General features: G+C 44.9%; 2 protein-coding genes across 2 annotated transcripts; both read left to right on the top strand.

Moving 5' to 3' along the window:
• Positions 1-8,407: 8,407 nt before the first annotated feature.
• LOC149998236 (nucleoside diphosphate kinase A) lies at positions 8,408-14,618 on the top strand. The gene is made up of 5 exons (XM_090292386.1): positions 8,408-8,514; positions 10,990-11,119; positions 13,253-13,354; positions 13,904-14,016; positions 14,501-14,618. Exons 2-5 carry the CDS (start codon positions 10,994-10,996, stop codon positions 14,616-14,618), a joined length of 459 nt encoding a protein of 152 aa, XP_090148512.1. The 5' UTR covers positions 8,408-8,514; positions 10,990-10,993.
• A 2,610-nt stretch (positions 14,619-17,228) lies between these two features.
• Positions 17,229-21,815, top strand: LOC149998235 (nucleoside diphosphate kinase B). The gene is made up of 5 exons (XM_090292385.1): positions 17,229-17,371; positions 17,791-17,920; positions 19,340-19,441; positions 20,222-20,334; positions 21,560-21,815. Exons 2-5 carry the CDS (start codon positions 17,795-17,797, stop codon positions 21,675-21,677), a joined length of 459 nt encoding a protein of 152 aa, XP_090148511.1. The 5' UTR covers positions 17,229-17,371; positions 17,791-17,794; the 3' UTR covers positions 21,678-21,815.
• The last annotated feature ends 1,193 nt before the right edge of the window (positions 21,816-23,008 follow it).

Below are 23,008 nucleotides of genomic sequence, written 5' to 3'. Positions count from 1 at the left end.
ATTCCTTAAATCATTAATAACAGGACAGTCATGACATGGATCAATTCTATTCTTCAGTCTATGCTTTGCACACTATTAGAGCTAGCTGTCTTATTGGTCTTGAATTTTAATCTCCTTGCACCCCATTGTGATCCCCGCATGGAAGTGAGATGTAGGAATAAAACTGCACATAGTCAAGCAGCGCACACGTGAGGTTTAGAGCTCAGGCTCTGTCACTGCAGGGACTGGCTTTAAATTCTGATTCTACTTCTTCCAGGTATCTGAACTTCAGCAAGTCACTCACCCTGACTGGGCCTCAGATTCCCCACCTAAAAATGTGGATTATGCCCTGGATTGTGTGGCTCAGTGGATTGCATGCCTGCCTGTGACCCAAGGGGTTGCCAGTTTGATTCCCAGTCAAGGCACAGGCCTGGATTGCGAGGCAGTCCCCAGTTGCAGGTGTATGAGAGGCAACCATCCATCGATGTTTCTTTCCCTTTCTCCTTCCCTTCCCCTTGCTCTAAAAGTAAATAAAATCTTTTTTAAAAATGTGGGTTACAGTAGTATTTACCTCATTAAGTGGTTGTGCAGATTAAATAAGTTACTGTAAGTAAAGCACTTTTTGCCTGGCACAAACCAATCTTTCAATAATATTAGCTATTGTTAATTTCTGTGTAACAAATGAATGGTAATTATTGCTCCTTTTGAACTACTTTTCAGCCCTAGTTGGCATGTCTCAGTGGATTGAGCACCAGCCTGCGAACCAAAAGGTTGCCTGTTCAACTCCCAGTCAGGGCACATGCCTGGGTTGTGCGCCAGGTCCCCAGTTGGGGGCACATGAGAGGCAACCACACGTTGATGTTTCTCTCCCTCTCTTTCTCCCTTCCTTCCCCTCTCTCTAAAACTAAATAAATAAGACGTTTTAGACCCACAGATCATGTTTATGCAGTTAATTCCCACATGTCCCCACTGAGGCCTAGTGTCTCTTCTGAACCCCAGATAAATATCTTCAATTGATTACTACCCCTTTTCTCTCTTGTATCACCCCTCCATCAGATTAAACATTATACCAAACTCATCTTCTTCTACCTGGCACCCTCTCTGGTCTTCCTTATTTCTGTTAATATCAATATTGTCATAGTTTCTTAGATATAAAATTTGGTTACCCATAGCTATAAGAAAAAAAAAACCCAAACAGCTGACATTTATTAGTTACTATGTGCCAGACACTGTGTTAAATTGTTATTGGATTACTTTATATAATCCTATAATATGTTGACTATTATTACTCCCATTTTCCCCTGGCTGGTTTGGCTCAGTGGATTGAGCGTCGGCCTGCGAGCTAAGTGTCGCTGGTTCGATCTTCCAGTCAGGGCACATCAGAGAAGGAAAACTCTGACTCCAAAAAACCTCCGCTGCCTTGTGGCATACCTCCTCAGGGGAAAGGCTAAGGGAGTAAACCCCGACAGAAAATCCGGAGCCGGAGTCCCTAAGGCGGTTTGACGTTGTAGTCAACACCAGCAACTCCTGCAGCGCACCTGAACCCAAGCTGTATTGACTCCGTCTTTCCCTTGGACCCTTCAGCTGCGAAGAGAGGGGGGGGTCTGCTGCATGGGCAACAGCAGACCCTCCATATCACCCTGCCCAGGCTCTGTAGCTTCAGCTTCACCGGAGAGGACACTCCAGCGTCATCGCAAGATGTCGATTCAACATGGGAGGAGACAGATACGATGTCACTCCCGAGTCGGACCGCACAACCATTCTCGGCGGTGCAGATAGACTCTTAAGAAGCTACACCATCGTCTCTCGAGACGGACGGCTGCCGACGACGACGATTACTCCCATTTAGTAAATATAGAAACTGAAGCTTAGCGATGTTGAATGACTTGTCCAAGGTTACATAACATACGTGACTGAGGCAAGAATCAACCCCCATCTTTTGAAACAGAGCCACGCTCTTGAGTTCCCTTATATGTAATCAATTTCCAAATCTTGCCAGTTCATCCTAGGAATTCTACCATAAACATTCCTTGGACCACTTTAATCCACAAGAACTGTTATCCTCTGACCTTGATTATTGATTATGGGTCCTAATGGGTCTCTGCTTCCAGCTTTTCCCCTGTGCAATCTACTCTCCAGAATATAACTTTTATCTTCACTGTCTAAACAAAGCTCTGCCTGTTTACCAGTGTAATTTTGAATAAATTAGGTAGTCTCATTTGGTCTGTTTGTATCTCTGTAAAGTGAGTGAATTAGATGGGCTTGAGGCAGGATAGAAGTAAATTAGAAGTCCTGACAAGTGGAGTGAGGAAGTAGGAGCCCACATCCTCTCCTCAGAGCCCCCACCTCCAGGCACGATAAAAGAGAAAACAGTTCATGGCAAGAAACTCCAGCTGTGATCATGGAAGTCACAGCAACAAGGCCCCCTTCTAACCAGAAGGTGAAGTCAGAATTTGGTGCCACACAACTTGGAGATGATCCTCTTACCCTTGGAAACATGTAAAATCCCAAGAACTAACTGATCTCACGTGCAACTTGCTCTCCAGTTGGCCCTATTCATGTGAACTTCCTGCTTTTTCCACAGTGGGGCCTTGGCCCTGGCCTCTTTCTTTTTCTCTCTCGGAATAAAACCTGCTTTGTTCTCACTCTGATTGGTCCCTGAAACCTACCCTAGGTGAGTCAAGGACCTGGTGGTCGCCACACATTGGAAAGGTCCCAGACTGTGAGGGGGCAGGGCCAGGGCTGGTGTAGAAGGGTCAGGTAACAGCCTCCACAGTTTTTTTGAGTTATAGAATTTTAACATGTTTCTTGTGTCACTGTCCTGTCCTCCAAATTCCAATGACTTTTCATTAACCACAGCCCAGGGTCTCTACTTTTAGACTAGCATTCAAAGCTAGTCACTAATCTGGTGATTTTATCCCCCAGGGGCCAATAGTTTCTCTTTTCCCTGCTTGCTTTCCATCCTTTGCTCTTGGCTATTTTTCTGATCTCCAGACAACTACAGACTTCCCTATTTACCACCATCTTTTTATAATTGGAAATCCTACCTCCTCTATAAAATCTTCCCGTACTTTATCCAGGCAGTCCAGTGACCGCTCTTCCTCTCTGTAAAACAGTTGATATTTTAGAGCAGTTCACTAAACATTACTCATTGTTATTTTGGGGGATGAATATATCTGATTACCAGTTTGTTTTAGCAAGGGATGGGTGGAAGGCCAGTGATGTGAGTTTGAGGGAATGAAAGTTCATTCTTGGAGATTTCAAGCAGAGGTGGAAAACCCTTCCTAGGATTTCTGGAGAGGGGATTGGTCTGTATGCCCATTAAGATTACTTTTAGTTCTAATTTCTTTTGTTTTTGAATGCTCTGAATTATTATTTTTTCACATTGAAGCTCTTTAATTGATTTATGCTCAGATATATTTTTAACAACTAATGATAAAGTATATGTAATATAAATATCTTAAATATTATACTATGGACAAGAGGAATCAACACCCAAAGTTCTCAGTATATATTTCATTTATGATTCACTCAATAAATACTTACTGAGTACCTACTAAGTATAAGCTCTCACTGTGCACGCCAGTGACGTGAGAGATTCAAAGCAAATGTATGGCCCCAGGTGCCAGGTGAGGCAGTGTTGGTTGGTTTCCCTCAGCTTTGTTCCTGTCATCTATAGGCACCATATAAAAATATTCATGAATAAAACCCCATGATCTTTGAGAGAAGGGAAAACTCTAATAATACTGAACTTAAAAATTTATGAATACTTTATAATACAGATAATACTACAGCATGAATAAACTCCTGTCTACAAATTCAAATGTGTAATGATAGTTTTTTTGTTTTTTCTGTAACTGAGCTTATTTCTATTTTAAGCCCCAACTTGGCTGCAGTAACAATAATCTTATCAATGGAGGCCTGCCCCCTTCCTCAGGGCTGTGTCCAGATTCGGGAATTTCTGAAGTGCCAAGATGAGGAGGAGTAGAAGAAAACAGATCTTTGCATCAGTGGTCCCCACAAGGATGTTCTTTGTCCACTCTGGTGTTGGTTTTCAGTCTGGCCCCTCCAATCATGGTGACTGCCTGGCTTGAGGGTCGAAGACATCTGTGGCTTCTTTGCCCTTTATCTTGTCTTTTTGATTTAGCGAATGCTCTGAATTATTAATGTTTGTTTTTAATTTAGGTTGCAGAAACATTTCCCTGCGAAAGCCTGGAGGGCTGTGTGTAGGGTTGGGAAAAGAAGGTAAGGGTGGAGTCATGCAATTAGGATGGCTTCCAGAAAGAGATGAGACCTTCCTGTTTTCTACTGCCCATCCCCCTTCTCCAGCATCTGCCTGGGCAAGGCCTCCCTCACCTAAGAAGGCTTACATCAGCCATTTAAAAGAACCTGGCTCTAGGATCTGGCCTTGTAGCCTATCAGTCAACAGCATTGAAATCATCAAGCTGTCAGGCTTCATTCCATACCTACTGAATCAGAATCTGCATTTTAACAAATCCCCATGTGATTTGTTCGTACATAGAAGTTTTAAATAACTTAAAAAAAATCCTCGCCGGAGGATATGCTTACTGATTTTTAGAGAGAAGAAGGGGGAGAAACATTGATCAGTTGCCTCCCATATGCACCCTGATCAGGGACTGAACCCGCAACCTTGGTACATACTCTGACCTGGAATCGAACCACAGCCTTGTGGTGTATGGGATGATGCTCCAACCAAAGAAGCCATGTGGCTGGGTGTGGCTGGGTTGGTTGGAGGTAACTGAAGGTTGCAAGTTCGATTCTTCATCAGGGCACGTTCCTAAATTTCAAATTAGATCCCCAGTCCGGGTGCCTGTGGGAGGCAACTGATGAGTGCTTCTCTTTTGCATCAATGTTTCTCTATCTCTAAAAGCAATGAAAATGTCCTCCGATGAGGATAAAAAATAATAATAATAAAATAAAACCACTAGGCCTTGGCTAGAGTGGCTCAGTGGATTGATTGCCAACCTGTGAATCTAGGGGTCACTGATTCGATTCCCAGTTGGGGCACATGCCTGGGTTGTGGGCCAGGTCCCCAGTTGTGGGTGAGCGAGAGGCAGCTGATCCATATGTCCCTTGGATATCAATGTTTCTCTCCCTTTCCTTCTCCCTCTCTTCCCCTCTCTCTAAAGATAAATAAATAAAATCTTAAAAAATAAGACCACTAGTACAGTGGAACACTAAAAAGAAGCTTTGTAAATAACTATTGAACTGATATTTAATGTACCCCCTCAAAAAAATAAAAAAGAGAATACTGGGAGTCAGCATCTGTTTTTCTCAATGTTTTTGTTTTTGTTTTTAAATTGATATATAGGGTCTGTAGGGGTTCAGAATGAGGTGTGAGTCAGTGATATGCAGATTACTTTGAGCTAAAGGCAACTTTAGCTGCAGGCTCAAGAGAAATTAGGGAACTTGCCATTAATAAACTATTATCAGAGAGAACTTCTGACCTATTAGGGCGTGGCAAATTTCAATTCACTAAGCCTTTGTTTTTATCATTTTGCAATGACCCTTTGAAGCCCCCAAGATGCATTACTTATCCCTAACGCAGGATACTTGATATACCTCCACCCCCTCTTCCTATCTCTGAGCCTCTCCTGCGTGTGGGGTCTCTGACTCTCTCATATATGCAGGTTTCCCATACATGTGTATATATTAAATCTGGTTTATTTTCTCTTGCTAATCTGTCTCATGTCTATTTGATTATTAGACCAGCCAGAAGAATCGGGAGGGCACAGAAGTCTGTTCCTCCCCACAGGCTCAACCTGAAATATATATCCTATGACTAAGCACTTCTCTCCCTCTCCTTTGTCACCATCTATTGCAAACCACCATCATCTCCCGCTTGAACTACTACTGTAGTCTCAACCAGTTCCTCTGATTCTGTTTAAATTTTTTTAAATTTTGAAATAATTATAAATTAATGGAATGTTTCAAAATATATGTACAAGAAAGTCCCACGTGCCCTTCGTCCAGTGTCACCTGTTGGTAACATCTTACATAATTATAGTATAAGTTTTGCATGCACTCATTTGTGTGTGCGCGCTTCTACGAAATTTGGTTACATGTGTAGATTGTGTAACTGCCACCACAATCAGGATACAGAACAATTTTTTTACCACAAGATTCCCTTGAGCTACCCCTTTAGGAACACACCCCTGCCCTCTCTTGCATCCCTAACTCCTAGCAACCACTATTCTTTATCTCTATAATTTTGCTATTTCAAGAACGTTAATGTAAGTGCAATAATATAGTATATAACTTTTTCAAATGGCTTTTTTCACTCAGCGTAATTTCCTTGAGTTCTATCCAAGTTGTGTAGATCAATATTTTAAAATTGTGTTTCATGGTATGGATGAACTACAGCTTGTTTAAGCATTTACTTGATGGACATTTGGATTGTTTTCAGTTTTGGCTATTACAAATAAAGTTGCTATATATATCTGCGTACAGGTTTTTGTGTGAACAGAACATGTCTTAATACTCTGGGATAAACACCTAGGGGTGAATTGTTGGTCATATATACGGTAAGTACATGGTTAGCTTTATAGGAAACTGCCAACCTTTTCTAGAGTGGTTATACCATTTTACACTACCACCAGCAATGTATGAGTGGATCCAGTTTCTCCACCTCCTTGACAGCATTTGGTATTATCACTATTTTTCACTTTTAGCCATTATGATATCTCATTGTGGTTTTAATTTGCATTTCCCTAATGGCCAATGATGATGTTAAACCTCTTTTAATGTGCTTATTTACCACCTCTTCAGTGAAATGTTTATTCTTACTGTTTGCTCGTTTTATAATTGGAGTTTTTATACTGTTGAGTTGTGAGAATTCCTTATATATTTTAGATACAAGGCCTGTGTTGGATATATGGTTTGCTAATATTTTCTCCTTCCCTGTAGCTTGGTTTTTCATCCTTTTCTCAGAGGTTTTCAAAGAACAAAAGTTTTAAATTTCAATAAGATCCAATTTATCAACTTTTTCTTCTTATGGGTTGTCCGTTTGGTGGTAAGTCTAAAAAATCTTTGCCTAGCTAGCCCTTGCTCTTGAAGATTTTTAGCATGTTTTTTTTCCCCCCCTAAACTTTTTATACTTAAACATTTGACATCAAAATCTATGATCCATTTTGAGTGAATTTTTGTTTTAAGATAAGAGGTTTAGGTAGAGGATTTTTTTTTCTATATATGTCCAATCGCTTAGCACCATTTGTTGAAAAGGCTCCTGATTTCACTTTGCACCTTACCGCCCATCCATTCCTTCTACAGCAGTCAGAATTAAAAAAAAAAAAAAAGATTTTATTTCTTTTCAGAGAGAGGGGAAGGAGAGAGAAAGTGAGGTAGAGAAACATTGTGTGGCTGCCTCTCACACGCCTCCAACAGGGGACCCGGTCGGCAACCTAGGCTTGCATCCCAACCCGGAACCGAACCAGCAACCCCTTGGTTCGAAGGCTGGCACTCAATCCACCGAGCTACACCAGCCAGGGCAGCAGTCAGAATTTCTTTAAAATGTGTATCACATGATACTCTGCCCTGATCGAAATACTCCAGCGGCTTCCCAGCATAGCATAATCGGGCACCTCTCCAACTGCATTTTCTACCACCGGATGCCCACTATTACATTCCGCTCTCAGATAATCACAGGCTTGCTCCCTCATTTAATGTGTTCTCCTCAGAGTGAGATTTTTCTCAACCAACCTTTTAAAATAGTTTACTCTTGCCTTGACTGGTGTGGCTCAGCGGGTTGGGCGTCGCCCACAGAGCAAAAGGTCGCTAGCTGGATTCCCAGTCGGGACCCATGCCTGGTTGCGGGCTGGGCAACTGATCCACGGTTTCCCTCGCACAGTGATATTTCTCTCCGTCTCGTTCGCCCTCCCTTCCGCTCTCTCTAAAAATAATCTTAAGAAAAAAGTTCACTCCTTCAATCTCCCCTGCCACTCCTCTCCCGTTTTTTTAAACAGCACTTACGTAATGCCGCATACATTTGTTTATTGTTTGCCCCACTGCCAACCCCACTAGAAGTACCAAGAGAGTTCACTGCAATACCACCAGGTCTTAGGACAGTGGCAAGCACATAGTAGATACTCGATAAAGAATTTATTGTTTGACAGACTGGAAAGAAATGAGTAAACGTAAAGCCAGAAGACGTGTCTACCTCTGAGTCAGGAGCGCGTTCAGACTTCAGGCAAAGTATGAGCGCCACCTCCTGGGAAGCCAATTTGCTCCAGAACGGAGGAAGTGAGGCATTCAATCTTAAAAGATAAAATAAAATAAAAATGGCGGCAGCTTCCCGGAAGAGCAGTGTCGGAAGTTAAAGATCGGAAAGTTGCTCCCTAGAAGAACGTCCGACTCACAAAGGGAAGCGTGAGCAAGTGGGGTTCTGCAAAATGAGCTTCCGGTAGCTGACTTAAGCAGAAGGGTTCCGCCGTGCGGGTGCCGGCAACCACGTGGGGCCGAGGCGAGCTTCCGGTGCCGGCGACAGGAGGCGGAGTGGAAGTTCAAGCAGCTGGAGGGGTGAGAAGGGTTCAGGGTCCTGAGAGGAAAGGGAGACCAATGGGGTCGGGAGAGCGGGGAGGTGAAGGGGTCGTGTGAGTTCCCCTCTGAGAAGTGGCGAGTGGGATCCGGTGGGAGAACGCCTGTCGACAGGTGCAAGCCTGTCAGCACACCTCCACGTGGACTGGCCTTTGTCCGTGGCTCGTGGCTGCCTTTCCCATCGGGCTGCTACTACAGGGGTTGTGCCTTGTTTCTGTCAAGAGCAATCCTGGGCTCGGAGTTGGAGCTCAGTGTATGATCCCAGAACTAACCACAGGTGTATGTCGGGGTGGGCAAGGAGGGACATTTATAGGGACTGTTTCTGGCTCTTAAGCCACATTTTCTCCTGGTGAGTCCATCCTTGTTTCGAGCTTCCATCGGCAGCTCTCCGCCAGTCATTGGACTTTGTCTTACTTGGAGGGGCAGGGCGATTATCACTTAAGACTTTTTTTTTTTTTTTTTCATTTATTTAGTGCTAGGCCCTGTGGCTAGGTACCAGGGACAGACCACAGATCACTGGGGAAGACAGACACACAAACATAAAATTCAAATGTCTGAAGGTGCTGTAATAGGTTAACTATATAGTACAGGAAGATAGAGCCAGGAGGTGGTGCTGCTATCCACATTAGGAATTGCCTGTCAAGGTGAGGGGCCTCCTTTCTCATCTTGTGGAGGCCGAGCAGATCTTGAAACCAGTCTTCTTCTCCGTAAAAAGAATGGTCTGGAATAGATTTCTAGCCTACCTTCCAGCATGATGTCCCATATCACATATTACTAATGGCTCTAGTTCTCCCACAATCCAGCGTTTATTGGCTAGAGTATTCAGTACCTCTTATCATGTAGCATATATTGCATAGGGTTGGGAAATCTGGATTTTGGCCCTCATTCTTCTGCTCTACATCTGTTTCCTCATTTGTGAAATGAAGGGGCTTTTAATGAAATAATCCCCGAAACTCCTTCCAGTTCTAATACCGTGATGTGTAGTAGGTCAAACCACATTTCATACTGCCTTGTACCAGATGTCTCTGTCACGTTATCAATGTAGTTTTTCTCATCGGGATAGTCGTCGGCAGCCGTCCGTCTCGAGAGACGATGGTGTAGCTTCTTAAGAGTCTATCTGCACCGCCGAGAATGGCTGTGCAGTCCGACTCGGGAGTGACACGGTATCTGTCTCCTCCCGTGTTGAATCGACATCTTGCGATGACGCTGGAGTGTCCTCTCCAGTGAAGCTGAAGCTACAGAGCCTGGGCAGGGTGATATGGAGGGTCTGCTGTTGCCCATGCAGCAGACCCCCCCCTCTCTTCGCAGCTGAAGGGTCCAAGGGAAAGACGGAGTCAATACAGCTTGGCTTCAGGTGCGCGCAGGAGTTGCCGGTATTGACTACAACGTCAAACCGCCTTAGGGACTCCGGCTCCGGATTTTCTGTCGGGGTTTACTCCCTTAGCCTTTCCCCTGAAGAGGTATGCCGCAAGGCAGCGGAGGTTTTTTGGAGTCAGAGTTTTCCTTCTCTGATGTGCCCTGACTGGAAGATCGAACCAGCGACACTTAGCTCGCAGGCCGACGCTCAATCCACTGAGCCAAACCAGCCAGGGAATCATCGGGATAATTGCAATAATATATATATATATATATATATATATATTTATTTATTTATTATTTATTTATTTATTATTTATTTATTTATTTATTTATTTATTTATTTATTTTACATCCCCTGTCTTACTTCTGTCACAATATTGGGTACACAGTAGATGTTTAACATGAGTGCACTAAATAAAATAGGATATGCCCTGGCTGGTGTGGTTCAGTGGGTTGAATGCTGACCTGGGAACCAAAATGTCACCCGTTTGATTCCCAGTCAGGGCGCATGCCTGGGTTGCGGGGGTTCCCCACTGGAGGGTGTATGAGAGGCTACTGATTGAAGTTTCTCTTGCACATCGATGTTTCCCTCTTTTTCTCCCTCCCTTACCCTCTCTTTAAAAAAATAAATAAAATCTTAGCCTTGGCTGGTGTGCCTCAGTGAATTGAGTGTTGACTTATGAACTGAAAGGTCGCTGGTTCGATTCCCAGTCAGGACACATGCCTGGGTTGCAGGCCAGGTTCCCAGTTAGGGGCATGCAAGAGGCGACCTGTCGATGGATCTCTCACACATTGATGTTTTTCTCCTTCTCTTTCTCCCTCCCTTCCCTCTCTCTAAAAATAAATAAATAAAATCTTAAAACTAAACAAAGTAGGATAGAAATGATAGCTTGTGCTTTTGGACCCTTCCCCATTCTGGAATATTAGTTCATACATGAGAGGACTGAGGAGGAATTTGATTTTTACTAGAGAGATTTGGAGTTGACATGTAAAATGAAACCAGATTTATGGGCTAATCCTCTTGAGAAGGATAAAGATGTAGGTAAGGATATTGACCACTGTTCCACTGTTCAGTGCTATTTACCTGTCTATCCCCAGGACCATGGCCAACAGTGAGCGCACCTTCATTGCCATCAAGCCTGATGGGGTCCAGCGCCAGCTTGTGGGAGAGATCATCAAGCGCTTTGAGCAGAAGGGATTCCGCCTTGTTGCTATGAAATTCATGCAGGTAAGTGGATTGGATTCTTCCTATTTCTATTCTTTTGTAGGACAAGGGAACGCTGTAGCTTAACTCTTCGGTGACCTAGCATCCTGGCTGAGTCTTGAAACAAACCAAGTTATTAGGGACTTTAGAAAATAGCCTCCCTCTCAATGCAGAGTTCCTTATTTACCGCAGGACTGTGATTTCTGACTCAAAGCTCTGGTTATGTTTGAGCTCTGCTCTTGAGCTTCCTGAGCAGATAATTTTAGAGATTTTCCCCCTCCTCTTTGAGGGAGCTTGTTTTCACCAATGAAATCTTTCTATCATCATTTACCACCCACTTAGTGTCTAGCATATTAGGCGCTATCCAGGCATGTGGGAGAAAAGTGTTTTGCCATTTGGGAGGCTCATCTGAAATAGCAGAGAGCAGATACTCTTGCAAAACACCTGCAAAGCAATATTTCAAAAAATGCACAGGATTGATTGGCCAAGAACCCTTCTTCAAACAAACCTGGGAAAGGAGAATTCACATTCTCAAAGAAAATACATTAGCGGACAATCTTTTTTTCTATTAAAATTGTCACCTTTGGACTCTTCTAGTGCATCTTAAATGTAGTTTGATTTACAATTTATTTCCAATGTGATGTTTAGGAAAACTGCTTTAATATGAATGGGAGTAAACTGATGTTAATGCCAAGGGGCGAGCATGATGGAATGATTAGAGTCAGGTACTGGACAAGCAATGCTTTCCAGAGGGTTTGCATTTTGTGGCAGGTTTGAAGGTAAAGTGAAATCAAAGTATAGTTGATCGGACATGCACCATGTGCCGGGCACCTATGTTTTCTCATCTAGCCCTCATGGCAACCCTTAGAGGTACTCGTTCCTATTCCTGTGGTTCTTAGTGATGAGGAACCTGAGACTTGGAGGTTAAGTCATGGGCTTGAAAGCCCAGTGATGCAGCTGGGATTTTAACTGTGGTCTCTCTGACCCCTGGGCACATACATTTTCTCCTTTCAGCTATTTGCTAACAAGGATATGGGCTTGATGAAGAGTGGGAGGAGGGGTAGCTGCCATGAGTCTATAGGGTTATTTGAATCTGTTGTGGAGGAGGGAGGTGAGGGAAAACTTGAGGTCTCCTCCCCAGAAGTCTGTGATCTGTTTTGCAGACTAAAGATAATAAAAACCAATTCATAGAAGTAAAAGTGTGTTTTGGTAAGGGAAGGTCAGGTCAGTGTGTGTCAGGAGACTACCACTAATCTTTGATTTGGGTTGAAAGGGACAGTGTGGGTGACTTGCTAACATGGAATGAACATAAGGCTGTGTAATTTTACTTTGGCAAGTGACCATGTCAACGGGGGCTGAACGTTAGGATGCTCTGGGCGTGCTTTTTGGCAGCAAATCTCCACGTTCGTGTGCATTACTGAAGTGCGCAGTACAGATCGTGCAGTGCAGTACTATGAAACTGAAAAAACCAAGGGAACTTGTTAGCCCCTTAACAAGTATATATGCAGTGGCAGAGAGAGAACACAGTTGAGTCCAGGTGGAATTGCTAAGCAGAGGGTTTGTACTTCAGCTAAATTGATTTGTTCTCACATATCAGCTTTGTAATGTGAGAGATTCTAACTTATCCTTCAGCAGAATTATTTATTGCTACATGTCATGAACTTTTGGGCGCTTTGCAAATACCTGTGAGAACTGCATGATCACCACCCTGGACCTTTATCTTGAGTCAACGTGAAGTATCCCTGAGAAATGGCCTGGTTCAGTTTGCCTCTCATCAAATGTTAAAACTACCTCCCTCACTTCCCTCTAACATTTTAGCCGAGGCTTGGTCAATGGAAATTCATTGCATTGTTAGATATCCTGTCTAAAATGAGACAGCTGACAGAGGGAAATGTGGCACAACTGTAACAGAAAAATAATTAATAAACTTAAAAAATAAAATGAGATAGCTGAATATGAACCTAATATTCATATTAGTTAAGGCCAATAGGGGGAAAACTGGTACCAAGCTGAAGCACTTTTAGTCCTGGTAGTCTTGAGAATGAATTAGGTTATAGCTAGGAGCTCACGTTTTAAACAGCAGGATGAGTGAAGGGAAAATAACCAGGGGTTCCTAGTTTTGAAGGGCCAATCCTCCTTCTCTATCTTGTGCAATAGGCTTCTGAAGACCTTCTCAAGGAACACTACATTGACCTAAAGGACCGTCCATTCTTTACCGGCCTGGTGAAATACATGCACTCAGGGCCAGTGGTTGCCATGGTGAGTGTGCATGTGTGGGGTGTTGATGTGAATGACTCAGCTGAGAGTGAAGAGTGAGTGTCGTGATTCCTGCTTCTGATGCCAGGTCCTCACTGATGCAGAGGAAACTGGGGCCGGGAGGATTGGGCAGTTGAGATATGAGTCAGCTCTCTCATCTACTAAAGACCAGATAACATTTGCTGGCTGAACTGAAGACTCATAGCTGGGAGCAATCAGGACGGGTTTGCCTGATCATAAGCTTCTGGAGGGCAGGACTTAACACAGTAATTCTCCAAATGTGTATTGGTAGTCATCATTTTGCCAAGCTCTTTTCTAGACACTGGGGATGCAGTCACGAGCGAAGCAAAGTAGGAACCTGTGTTCATAGCTTTCCTTGCCTACACATCTTGAAAGGGAGGATGCGCAGATAATGAAACCTCTCTCTGTCTGCTCAGCGAATGAATGTCATTTTAAGGGGGCTTTTTACTTTTCTTTTTTGAATTAGTAGTTTTCAGATTTTCTGCTGAGATTGGTTTTCTTCCTTGACCATATCTTCTTTTGTCCTTGGAGGTCTGGGAGGGGCTGAATGTTGTGAAGACAGGCCGGGTGATGCTTGGAGAGACCAACCCAGCGGATTCCAAACCTGGGACCATCCGAGGGGACTTCTGTATCCAGGTTGGCAGGTGGGAGTTGGTGCTTTTTACCCTTTTCCAAAATCTGAGTTGCCGTAAGAATTTGGGTTCCCGCCACTAGGGATGGGCATGATACCTTACACAGATCGATTTTAAATCAGTCCATTGTTTTTCTTGCTCTTAAGCTGGTGTCCAGCTTTGTAGGCTCCCTGCCTTTGGTTGTCAGCATCACTGTGGCTGTGCCTCTGTGGGGAGGGCAGAACCTGGTGTAACTCACTTTGCTGGCTAAAGTCCTTCCCGAAGCCTCTGGCTGCCTGCATCAGTGTTGCTGGGAAGGTGGGATGTGGGGAGGGCATTCTTCATCCTACATTAACGGTAGTCATGGGTTTTTCCTTTTAATGTGAGCTGATAATATGGAGCTTTGGCTTTTTCTGCTGCAGTAGTTTGTAGGCTTTCTGGCAATGGGAGCGAAGGGTGCTTCTGGGCAGTTTAACCCCGTGTTCTTGGTCATGTGGCCGTCTCTTTCCCCATCCAGGAACATTATCCACGGCAGTGATTCCGTGGAGAGTGCGGAGAAGGAGATTGGCTTGTGGTTTCGGCCTGAGGAACTGGTAGATTACAAGAGCTGTGCTCGGAACTGGATCTACGAGTGACGAGTGACGTGAAAGCAACCAGCAGCCAACAGTGCTTTCCCCGCTCCGTTTCCTCTCCGTCCCATGGCAGGGGACCAGACTGTGGCTGATCTACTTATTTCTGAGAACTTCCTTATAATCTGGAGGGACACTCTCGGAGCCGTTCCCCTGCAGTGTTATGCGCTACCATTAGATTAAACTGTTTCATCCCAATTAGGATTCATTGAGTTTGTTACTTTGTGTTGCTGTATTGTTTTGTATCTTTTTTTTTTTTCCTTTTCCTGTACTCTGTCTGGCTAACCTGAGCTAATAAGAGTATAAATACTATATAAATTATTTATATTGGTCTGAGATCACACACACACACACACACACAATCTTTGCCTGTCCCTGTCCCCCCTGCATCCCATCCCCTCTGTCACTGTGCCTTTCAACAGGCATCTACCAAGGATTTGCTAGGTTGTGTGGGAGAGGAAGAAATTTTTCTCTATCCTCAAGGTTCTTTTGGCTGTTCTAGTAATCAAATAGACATGAGACAGTTTAACAAGAGAAAAAAACCAAATATTATTACATATGCCTGGGAATACTGCATACATGTTAGGGTCAGATATCCCACATGCACAAGAGGTTCAAAGACAGAAGGGAAAATGGATCTATATGACATTCTGAGCTAGGGATAAGGTAAGGTACCTTGGGGCTTCAGAAGGTCACTGCAGGGAGAAAACACATGTTCAGGAATTAGTAGTTTACCCTGCCATAGGTAGATCAAATGAGGTTACCTCTGATAATCTCTTATTATCGGCAAGGCCCTTAATTCAGTTCTAGGTAGTTAAAGGAGAGGCAAAAATTTCTCTTAAGCCCTCAGCTAAAGTTGCCTTTAGCTCAAAACCATCCACATACCACAGAAGCACATCTTGGGGTAACTCATTCTGAACCCCTAGTTGCCAACACTGTCCTGGGTGCAGAGGGTTGATTGGAAATAAAAGGTGTCCCTCCTGCTCTTGAGCAGCTCTCAGGGACTCTGTGCATGGGGGAGTGGGAGTTGTAACTACAACAAAGCAGAAGAGCTATGTGGATCGTGAGCCTGGGTCCCTGGGATGGCCTCAAAAAAAGCAGAAGAAATCTTGTAAGTAGCTTTGATTTGTTAGGACATTCACTTGGTTGCTTTAACAGAGGTCAATGGAAGTTTACTATTTTATTTAAATGTCTAAGCTGGGGATCTAATGTACAGTGTTATGACTATAATTCACAGCACTGTATAATGAATGTATTGTTTACCTGAAATTTGCTAAAACAAAAATTTAGAAGAAACAAAGAAAAAATAAATTTGCTAAGAGGGTAGATCTTACATACTCTCACTATACACCTCCCAAAGAAAGAAAATAATAACGATGTTAAGTGATATTTATGTTGATGATCATTTAATGCATATAGGGGTTAGCAAAAGTAGGTTTATAGTTGTGAGCATGCAAAACAGTTAATAAAGCTATTGTAATAACCATAACCTGCATGTCTGTTTCCATATGAACAACTATAGACCTACCCTGTATGTATATTAGAACATCAAATTATACTTGTATATCTTAAATACATACATATTGTATTTGTCAAATATGCCTCAATATAGCTTTAAAAAAGTTCAAGTGGGTAAGTAGGGCTGGTGATGAGGTAGGGGACTCAGTTCCAGTAGGGAAAGGAGGGCAGAAGGTAGAGGTGGTTCCTGACGGTACCACAGGATGTATTAGGAGTGACCCAACCAGGGCCAAACAGCTCCTCCACCGGTTACAGATGAGAAACACAGTGTCCAGACCACTAGGGTGGTGACTCCACTCCTGCGGTCAGCTCACCACCCTGGAGGGAGAGACAGGGGCTCTGACCAGAGAATGACTGCTGGGGGGTGTCAGTAACTGCGGAGAGGAGGGGCTTGCTGACTTCCCCAGGGAAACGGCACTAACCACCAAAGGGTGGGAGAGGAGGTGGGAATTGTGCAAACAGACGGCAGGCAGGTCTGATTTCTACGGGAGTCAAGAATCTTGTAAAGGGTGTGTCTCAGGCTGCCGTGGATAACCCGACCACACAATCCTGCTGGCCAGGCGCACAGATCTTCATCTTTGGGTGGGAACGGAGCAGCTATTCGGGGCTGGAAAGGTGGGGATGGGTTGGAGGGAGACAGGCAGGAGGGAGCAGAGCATACTGTGGAAAGCACGGGGAGTCTTCCTTAGGGGCTGGAATACCACCTGCCATGGGGAGGTCATCAGAGCAGGACGGAGAGTCTGATGGGTGCTGGAGGAGGGCGCTGAGGGAGGCTCCGTGGGCGGAGATGGTAGGCTGAGCCCCGCTGGGAGGCTGCCAGTTTGGGGAGGGAGGCGGAGGCCTTGAACCCGGGCTCCAGCAGAGGCGAGGGAAGGGGAAAACTGGGTTTTACAGGTAGGAAGTTAGGGACTGGTGGGTGCATGAGAGGGAGGAAAGAAAGCTCAATGTGTGTCCGTGTGTGCGTGTGGGGCATTTCGTCGTGCCTAGTTTTACTCCTATGACATCTAGGTGGAGAAGAAATCACTTCCTGCCCCCGAGCCCTCACTGGCAAACCCGGGGCGTGGACAGAGGCCGCCGGCAGCAGCGTCTGGCCTCCCGGGTTGGGCAGCTAGGCCCTCCGGGGTGTGGCCGCCACGCGCCCCTCCCTCGCGGGCGACTCTCGGCTCGGGTGGTCGCTACAGGTCTCCGCTCCGGCTCAGCAGCACAGCGCAGCCGTCGCCCACCCGCCCACCCACTTCTCGGTAAGGCAATGGGGATGCTTTTCCCCTCCTTTCCTACGCTTTTCACCCCCTTTACCCTGGGTCTCCTCACCAGCTGGTGTCGCGTAGGGCGGATCCCGGTTTCAGGCACCCCTTGTCCCCGCAGGCCTCTGTGCCGGGCCCGAGCGGGAGCCCCGGGCTCTGCGCCCCCGGGACCCTGGCGCAGCCCTCCGTGGGCCTTGGGGGATTGCAGCGGGGCAGCGGGCCGGGGCAAGGCGGAGGCATCCGGGCAGCCACGTGTCGCGCGGCGGCGGGTGCGCTGCAGTGGGGCTGGCCCGCGGCCGGGGTGGGGGGCGCGTCCTCGTGGGTTTCCGGGTCCGGGGCGCGGGGTCGGGGGGAGGGGACCGGCTCGGCCTGTGCCAGCGTGGCCCCAGGACCCTTACCGGACTCCTTGTCCGCAGGATCATGGCCAACACGGAGCGCACCTTCATCGCCATCAAGCCGGACGGCGTGCAACGCGGCCTGGTGGGCGAAATCATCAAGCGCTTCGAGCAGAAGGGGTTCCGCCTCGTGGCCATGAAGTTCCTTCGGGTACGCGCCCCCGTCCCCCTCAGTAGCTAGGTCGCAGGGGGTTTTGCGTCCCGGCAGCGTCTTGTACGCGTCTCGTCCGATCGGAGTCCCCCATTGCTACTTTTGCCCCCGTGGGAATCCCTTTGCTCTCCCCTGTACCCTCTGCCCTCTGACTCTTCCCGGAGACCCGGGAGCACAGACGCCCTTGGAAAGGTTAAGGGTAGGTAACGTGACTCCTGCCGGGACAGGCTTCCTTCTTGCGGCTGCATGGGACTGTCGCCTGCCCATCCGTCGCTGGGGGGCAGCAGAGAGTGAGGAAAGCCAGCGCCCCAGGCCCCTTACCTTGGCGCACGTGGGTCTTACCTGTGCCCCAGTGGGAAGCTTGGAATCCTTTTGTGTTTTAGCCAGCGATTCTGAGATGAGGTTTTAGGTGGGGTCTTCCTTTCTCTGCAGGCTCCCTTTGCCGTAGGACAGTAATTGTGTTTCCCACATTCAATTTGGGGCACACAGATCTGGACCTTAACGGATAAGTATCTAAGTACTGAAATTTTAATGAAGCTCATCAGTGAAGAGGAGAATGTTCTCAGTTAACATCTAAAATGTTTAAACGGTTGTTCTGAAGGTCCAGAGGAGTCTGATAGGACCTCCATTTGGCACATTTCTTTTAATTGCATCAGACGCTATCTCCCTAAATCCAGATGCTCAAACCACCTACTTTAAGGATAACATCCAAAACGTCATTGATATTATGTGGCTGTCGTCATGAGCAGAACAATCTTTTGGTAAAATAGGGTCAGTTTCATGGTTTCTGGGATTTAAAAAAATATGTTCATTGATTTTAGAGAGAAAGAGGAGGGGGAGAGAGAGAGAGAGAAACATTGATATGAGAGATAAACATCCATCGGTTGCCCCCCATATGTGCCTGACCGGGGACTGAACACACGACATAGTTGTTATGTTCCCTGACTGGGAATCAAACCTGCAACCTTTGGTGTATGCAACACTGGCCAGGGCTGGATGGGATTCTTTTTTTTTTTTTTTTTTTTTAAATATAAACACCATACGAATGCGGGCTAAAATACTAAATTGGACTTTATTTATTTATTTAAAGATTTTATTTACTTAATTTTTTTAGAGAGAGGGGAAAGGAGAGAGAAAGAGAGAAACATCAATGTGCAAGAGATACATTGATCAGTTGCCTCTCTCATGCTCCCAACTGGGCACCTGCCCTACACACAGGCATGTTCCCTGACTGAGAATGGAACCGGCAAACTTTTCGCTTCTTAGGCTGGCACTCCATCCACTGAGCCACACCAGCCAGGGCCTGCATTGAACTTTTAGAGATGCTGCCATGTTAGTGGGAGGTTCTGAGAAGGGAATAGAGCCGTATTCCAGTCTTTCCAGTTTAGTTGTTTATTGATACCTCTTCTTCAATGCCAGGCCTCTGAGGAACTCCTGAAGCAGCACTACATTGACCTGAAAGACCGCCCATTCTACCCTGGGCTGGTGAAGTACATGAACTCGGGGCCTGTGGTGGCCATGGTAAGTGCTTGTTGGTGAGGAAGGGAAACCAAGGAATATGAAAACTGAAAGTAACAGGCCTTGGTCAATGACTGTGTGCCATTTTTTAGACATCTTCCCCAGCAACTCCAAATTCCTTGTTTTACAGAGGAGACTGCAGGAGTTTAGTTAACAGAGCAACGAGGAGCTTGGGAAGAAAAAGGAAGGTGAATTAGAGCTTAGAGAACTTTCTGAGTAATCCCAAGATGGAAGCAAAGCAGTCTTATTTCTTCCTGTTGCTTAATGTCCAATCAGGAGTAAAGAGACTAGAAGTAGAGGGTACGAAAGGGAGCCACTAAATTGTTGAGAAAGTAGATCTACTTCCTATTCCGTGAGGATGACCTTTCCTTCTTTGTTCTTCCCTGGAATACTCTTTCCCCTTTCATATCAGTCTTTGCCAGCTCTTGCTCTAACATTTTCTGTGATGCCCTTCTCACTGATTCTGTTCCAATTAGATCATTTTTCTGTACTCTTTTAATCACCTTCTTCTCAGTGTTTGTGGCTGCGTAAGGATTCTTTAGTATCGTTTATCTTTATCTCAGTGGACAGTTGTCGAGTTGGGTGGATCTTTTCTCTGTACCCGAGCAATACCCTTGAGGTGGAGTATGGAGTATTTTATGTAGGACCCCTACTGTCTACTGGGGTTAGCTGATACTCGTGTCTCTGATTGGTCTGATTGATGGGGGCTGTTAGGTAGGAAGTGTTTGTTCCTTATGGTCCTGAATGGCAGACCTGATGCGATTCCTTTTCCTTACTGTCAAGGTCTGGGAGGGGCTGAATGTGGTGAAGACCGGGAGGCTGATGCTTGGGGAGACCAATCCAGCAGATTCTAAGCCAGGCACCATTCGCGGAGACTTTTGCATTCAAGTTGGCAGGTAAGTCCTAAGGGGTGCCTGTGACTTCCTCAAAGTCATTTAAATGGGGTATAAAACATTTTTTGGCCTATCCCAATTTTAGAAGAATTTGACGTTCTAAATTAGGTGGTAATTATCATCAGATTCAAGTGTTTTTAAATAGCTATTTCCCTAGGCTACTTGCTACTTCAAATTTTAACCAAGACGCTGCATGAAGGAGCTGCATGTGATAGCAGAAAGCGTGGGGAAAGGGCACTAGTCTCGGCTTTGCTATTTGTGGCATTATGTCCATGGATCTGTCACTTAACCTTTTGGGCCCCTCACCTGTACAAAATCTGTACCAAAACTTCAGAGTTAATAGATTCCAATGGAATAAAGGGATTGTCAATAAGCATGAATGTCTTGTTTGGGCTTTGTAAATTAGTGTTAAGAAAATTCAACAGAAAATGCCATTGATAATGAATACATCATGTCTAGTTTGGGTTTTGGTCTGTGCTGGTTTGACTCTTCCTGTATTTTTCAAAATTGGAGAAGGAATGTTTTGTGGTACAGAATTTTTTTTTCCATATTTTATTTATTTTTAGAAAGGGGGAGGGAGGGTGGGAGAGAAACATCAATGCATGAGAGATGTTGCTTCTTTCTCGCATGCCTGCAACCGGGGACCAGGTCTGAAACCCAGGCATGTACCCTGACCTGGACTTGAACCAGTGACCTTTAGGTTTGCAGACTGGTGCCCAATCCACTGAGCCACACCAGCCAGGGCCTTGGGGTACAAGTAATATCTTTCTTTTTGTTTTTTTTGAAGATTTTATTTATTTACTTTTTAGAGAGGGGAAGGGAGTGAGAAAGAGGAAGAGAAACATCCATGTGCAAGAGATACATCAATCGGTTGCCTCACACACCCTCAACTGGGGACCTGGCCCTCAACCCAGGCATGTGCCCTCCCTGGGAATCAAACTGGCAACGTTTTAGGTTACAGGCCTGTGCTCAATCCACTGAGCCACACCAGACAGGGCTACAAGTAATATTTCAAAGGTGGGAAACTTGGAAGCATAATAAAGTTGAACCAATGGATGCTTTTGACTAAGTACTTTTATGATTGCTTTTAAGAGGAAATACTGTGGGGGAGTTTTATGCTTCAAGTGGCAATTTGGCTAAAAAGGTCTGTAGTGGTTGTCCTTTGCTTTATCTGTTAAACAGACTTTTGCTCTTTGAAATGTGGTAACTAGAATTTGTTTTTTCTTAGGAACATCATTCACGGCAGTGATTCAGTAAAAAGTGCTGAGAGAGAAATCAGCCTATGGTTTAAGCCCGAAGAATTGATTGACTACAAGTCTTGTGCTTTTGACTGGATCTATGAATAAGAGGTGGACACAGCATTGGTCCCCTTCGGCGCCGCTTAGATGTGTCCCTGGACACAACTCTATTCCGTTGACTTGGAAGCAATAGGATCGACCTTTCTTTTCTAAAGTATATTTACCAATAAAGCCTTTGGAAACTGGGTGCAGTGTTCTGTGTTTACTTTGTACGCAGGACGAAGTGACTTTGTCCCCTGGCTGGAGTAGCATTACTGAGAACTAATTAACCCTGCTTATTATGGAAGAATGAGCTGATCCTTCTTAGCACCTTGGTATGCTTCCAAGATTCTAGGTGTGAAAGTAGAGAGGCTGAAGAGGACCACATGTAGCACACTAGTACTCTATCTAAGGAAACCAGTAACGATATAACAATAAATACCCCGGCCTCTTAGCTGATGCAGAAATATGTGCTTCTGTACAAAGAATTTGTTTAAACTTGATAGTGAAACATACTGTCAACCAGATGTACATTTTTGTTGATTGCTGACTGGGCAAGTTATATATGAGGAAATGGAAGCCTAAAGACATCTGTAAAATGAGATCACTGCAATGTAGGATTAAATAAGATAATGTATAGAAAGGAGTTAACCGACTGCCTGGCCTACTGCTGGTACACAAATATGCTGCACAACCCTACTGCTTTCTCCCTTGGCGTAAAATATGCCTGTTGCCTGGGGCAGAGCAGTGAGTGGTTACAAAATTTATTTTCTCTGCTTTTAAGGTTTATTTTGCTGGGTTGGCACTGATCACTGGAAGGCTGTCTTAAAAATTTGAGATTCTAGAAATGGTTCTATGAATATCTATTCTGTTACAAAACTGGTGAAAGCTAGATGTCACTTCCATATGAAAGACTCGTGTTACACATTTTTTTATTTATTTGGCTTTTTTTGTTTTATAAATATTACATTTTTGCCCTGGCTGGTGTGGTTCAGTGGACTGCGTGCCGGCCTGCGAACCAAAGGGTCAGTGGTTTGATTCCCAGTCAGGGCACATGCCTAGGTTGCAGGCCAGGACCCTGGCTGGGGCATGCGAGAGGCAACCACACATCGTTTCTCTCCCTCTCTTAAAAAAATAAAAAAATAAATATTACATTAAAATAGTTAAACCCTTTAACAAATTATTTATATTTAGAGAGAGGGGAAAGGAGAAAGAGAGGGAGAGAAACATCATTGTGTGGTTGCCTCTCACTTGTGCCCCCAACTGGGGACCTGATGTGCAACCTAGTCATGTGCCCTGACTGGGAATCAAAAAATATTAATTTTTAATGCATACTGCTACACATGATGACAAATATACTGAGCTTGATATAATTACAAGTCAATTAAATTTAACATTTT

This window comes from Furipterus horrens, unplaced genomic scaffold (genome assembly GCF_987537825.1).
Source record: "Furipterus horrens unplaced genomic scaffold, mFurHor1.1.pri manual_scaffold_11, whole genome shotgun sequence".
NCBI lineage: Eukaryota > Metazoa > Chordata > Mammalia > Chiroptera > Furipteridae > Furipterus > Furipterus horrens.
This window is presented reverse-complemented; position numbering and strand designations above follow the sequence as displayed.